At 45.0% G+C, this 3,937-nt stretch overlaps 1 protein-coding gene across 1 annotated transcript; it reads left to right on the forward strand.

Moving 5' to 3' along the window:
• The first annotated feature begins 2,742 nt into the window (after positions 1 to 2,742).
• On the forward strand, positions 2,743 to 3,240 carry LOC126688389 (uncharacterized). The gene has a single exon (XM_050383422.1). It carries the CDS (start codon positions 2,743 to 2,745, stop codon positions 3,238 to 3,240), a length of 498 nt encoding a protein of 165 aa, XP_050239379.1.
• The last annotated feature ends 697 nt before the right edge of the window (positions 3,241 to 3,937 follow it).

A 3,937-nucleotide genomic window follows, 5' to 3' on the forward strand; every position in this document is an offset into this window, starting at 1 on the left:
TAATAATTCATGGACAAAATTGTAATCTAATGCATAATTCATGACTAAAATAATATTTTGACCTTGTCAATAACATCATATGATTCTTGCTGTCTTCTTCAATTAATGTCTATACTTCTTCTCTATAAATGAATACAAATAGTTCTACTATACTTTATACATCCTCATAATTTATCCATAGGAAAAAAAAATGTATATAGCTGTGTATTAGATTATGAAGTTGATGAAAAAAAAAATACCCTAATTGTTTTAAGATATTGGAAGAAAATTAATTAGTTGAGCTGTTATTTTGCTCTTGTGGTGATTATGTAATGTGTTTTGAAACTATCTGGCAATATCAAAGGATAGCATTTGGCATAAACAGTCTTTAAGACTGAACTAAATAATAAATCTCCCAAGTTGCTCAGTGCTCACTATCTCCTGCATCTTATACTTCCATTCCAAGTTGACATTTAGTCTTGTGATGAAGTCTAATAATGTCAGACTTATATTGGCATGAGCCATGCTATGTTAAAAGAGAATCAAGTTATTGCCCAACTCAGTAATTCAATTGATTTCAAAGACGTTGCTTCATCAACTTATTTTATTGGAAGAAAATTAATTAGTTGAGCTATTATTTTGCTTTGATTATGTAATGTGTTTTGAAACTATCTGACAATATCAATGGATAACATTTGGCATAAACAGTTGTAAGGGTAAAATTCCCAAGTCAAACAACGGGTCTTGTGCCCTATACAGAGTCCAACTACGACCAAAGGGAAAATGGGCCGCCAAAGCAATTGCCAGCCCAACCCTAATAAGTCCAAACTTATTTAAAGGAGACGTCCGAGGAGGAGTGTCTCCTAATTCCAAACTTATTTAAAGGAGACGTCCGAGGAGGAGTGTCTCCTCGGACGCGCCAAATATGAGCCCAACATGCACCCTATCCATAATAAGGAGTCATTCCAAACAAATATTGGTTATAAGGATAAGCCTCACAAAGCAGGGAGAAGAACAAAAGCATAGGATGTCCAGGGAGAGACCACAACTGCCGCATTAAATGCAAGGAAGCTACTTTTCCAACCGCATTAATATGGAGAAGACAAGCGAACAGTGTTACATTGGCCAATGCAACTCACAGAAAGATAAGGTGGATGTCCGATGGGACAAGCACTCAAGTGAAGGTCCAGATGGTTAACAAGTGTAAGGCTCTTATCAATTTAAGGAGGTTATATAAGAGAAAGAAATCCCCATGAAGAAGGGATCGGAAATTGAAAAACAGAAAGGAGAGAGGAAGAAAGAGCAAGGCAATAGTCTTGATCAGAACCAGAGGTGCACCCATACGGTTCCTCGAACTAAGTATCCTGTGGACATTAAAGAGATATTCTTACGTTCAAACTGCTGCATGGCATGCAATTAACTAACGTTCACTTCGTCCAGCCCTAGTTCTGTAATCCACTCTCTACAAATTCATTGTCTAGGGTTCTTTAGGCCAGAATCACTAACCTGTTGGGCCTGGGCCCCAAAGACCGACCTTATAATTGGCGCCATCTGTGGGGAGAACTTGTGTCTGGACAAGTGAAACTGTAAGAAATGGAAGGATCAGGTCCGCGCCAAGCCGGACGTGCAGATTCCCAACGGCAGGACAATTTTTTGAATCTTGAACGGGAGAAAGACCAAGACAAGCAACGAGAGGGTAGTGTGAACACCTCTCACACGAGCAGAAGCCGCTCGAAAGGGAAAGGTCATGCATCCCATAAGCAAAACGATTGAAAGGCTTTACAGCAAGAAATTGATGATTTGAAGAAGAAGCTGCGCCGAGCGCAGCGAAAACATCCTTCACCCAGCTCGGACACTAGCAGTGATGAGGATAATGAATACAGGCGGAGATCAAGAACCCCTCCAAGCGAGACTTTTTCTTACGAGGAAGAACGACCTCGCAAACGCGGCCACAAAAGCCCATCTTACCAAGGCCTGGCAAACGATGCCATGAGCAAGGCCCTGGATCGCATCTCCCAGTCGCCTTTCACGCGTAGAATAGAGAGGGCAGAGCTTCCTCGGCGGTTCCATCAACCAACATTTGCCATATACAATGGTCGGACTGACCCAGTAGAGCATGTAAGCCAATTTAATCAGAGGATGGCCGTCCATTCCAGGGAGGAGGCCTTAATGTGTAAGGTGTTTCCGTCCAGCTTGGGACTTATGGCGATGAGATGGTTTGATGCCCTTAAACTGAATTCCATAGATTCCTTTAAACAGCTGACACAAGTTTTTGGTTCCCGCTTCATTACCAGCAGCAGAGTCCCTCGGCCTCTAGATTCCCTTCTATCCTTGTCCATGCGGGAAGGGGAGACACTGAAGGCCTACTCAGACAGGTACTGGGAAATGTATAATGAGATAGAAGGAAATTACGATGACGTCGCCATTAGTACATTCAAGAGGGGCCTGCCGACAAAGCACGGCTTAAGAAAGTCCCTCACTGGGAAGCCAGTCACCAGCGTGCGTCAACTCATGGACAGAATTGACAAGTACAAAAGGGTTGAGGAAAACCAGCAGACGAGGAAAGGAAAAACTAAGGTTGTCCCTTAGGAGAGGAGGGACTTCAGGTCGGACCGCATTATCAACAGTAATAGGCCGAGGAGAGATTACTCGGAATAGTCTGGTTCCACTAGGGCACCAGCGGTCCATGCTGTGTTCCGAGAACCACTACACAAGATCCTAGAGAAGGTAAAGGGCGAACCGTTCTTTCAATGGCCGAACAGGATGGCAGGTGACCCCTTGAAACGTAATCAGAATCTATATTGCGCATACCATCAAAAGCCAGGCCACACCACCGATGATTGCAGGAATCTGAAAAACCACTTGGACCGGCTAGTCCGAGAGGGGAAGTTGAGACATTTATTGCATCACCCTGTCGGATGGCAGGAACAATCAAACATCGAAACCAGGCAAAGTGCATTGAGGCCGCCCATTGGCACAATAAATGTCATCCTCGCTGCACCTGGAAGGACTGGATCCAATCCTCTCAGAGTAATGTCAGTGGGCAGGCTCCCGTCTGAAGCCGATGGCAGGGAATCTAAAAGGGCCAAAGTGAGTCCCACACCCTTAATCGGATTCTTGGATAAGGACAAACTGGGAACCCTTCAACCCCACGACGACGCCCTAGTCGTCACGCTCAGAATTGGGGGTTATGACGTCAAGAAAGTGCTAGTTGATCAAGGCAGCGCCGTGGAAGTAATGTATCCCGACTTGTATAAATGACTGAACCTGAAGCCAGAGGACCTGTCGGCATACGACTCCCCTTTGGTCAGTTTTGAAGGAAAAACGGTCACCCCGAAAGGCATGATCAGGCTGCCTGTACAAACAGACTCTGACGTGGTGGAAGTGAACTTCATTGTGGTAGATGTGTACTCCCCCTACACAGCTATCGTGGCCCAACCATGGCTTCATGCACTAGGGGCTATGCCATCAACCCTACACCAAAAAGTGAAGTATCCGTCAGGAGGTCAAGTCAAAGAAATAATAGGGAACCAGGCGATGGCCAGGCAATACATGGTGTCCGCAATCTCGCGACGACCAAATAGTCAACCTTCCACCTCAGTCGAGAACGACTTATAGCAATTAATGACCCCGGTCCCAGCTTCGGGTGGTGGAGGACCAGCCATGGAGGTAAGCTGTGAGGATCTGGAGAAAGTACTCGTCGGATCAGACCCCGAGAGGTTTTTTCAGGTCGGCACAGAATTTCCACTCCAAGAGAAGTCAACACTAATTGAATTTTTCCAACAGAACGTGGACGTATTCGCCTGGGACCCTTACAAGGCCCCTGGGGTTGACTTAAATTTCATCTACCATCACCTTAATGTTAACCCGGCTATAACACCTAAGAAGCAGCCTCCTCGACGACCGTCGAAAGAACATACAGACGCTGTGAGAAAGAAGGTCACAAAATTGAAGAAAG

Source organism: Quercus robur, chromosome 1 (genome assembly GCF_932294415.1).
Source record: "Quercus robur chromosome 1, dhQueRobu3.1, whole genome shotgun sequence".
Lineage (NCBI taxonomy): Eukaryota > Viridiplantae > Streptophyta > Magnoliopsida > Fagales > Fagaceae > Quercus > Quercus robur.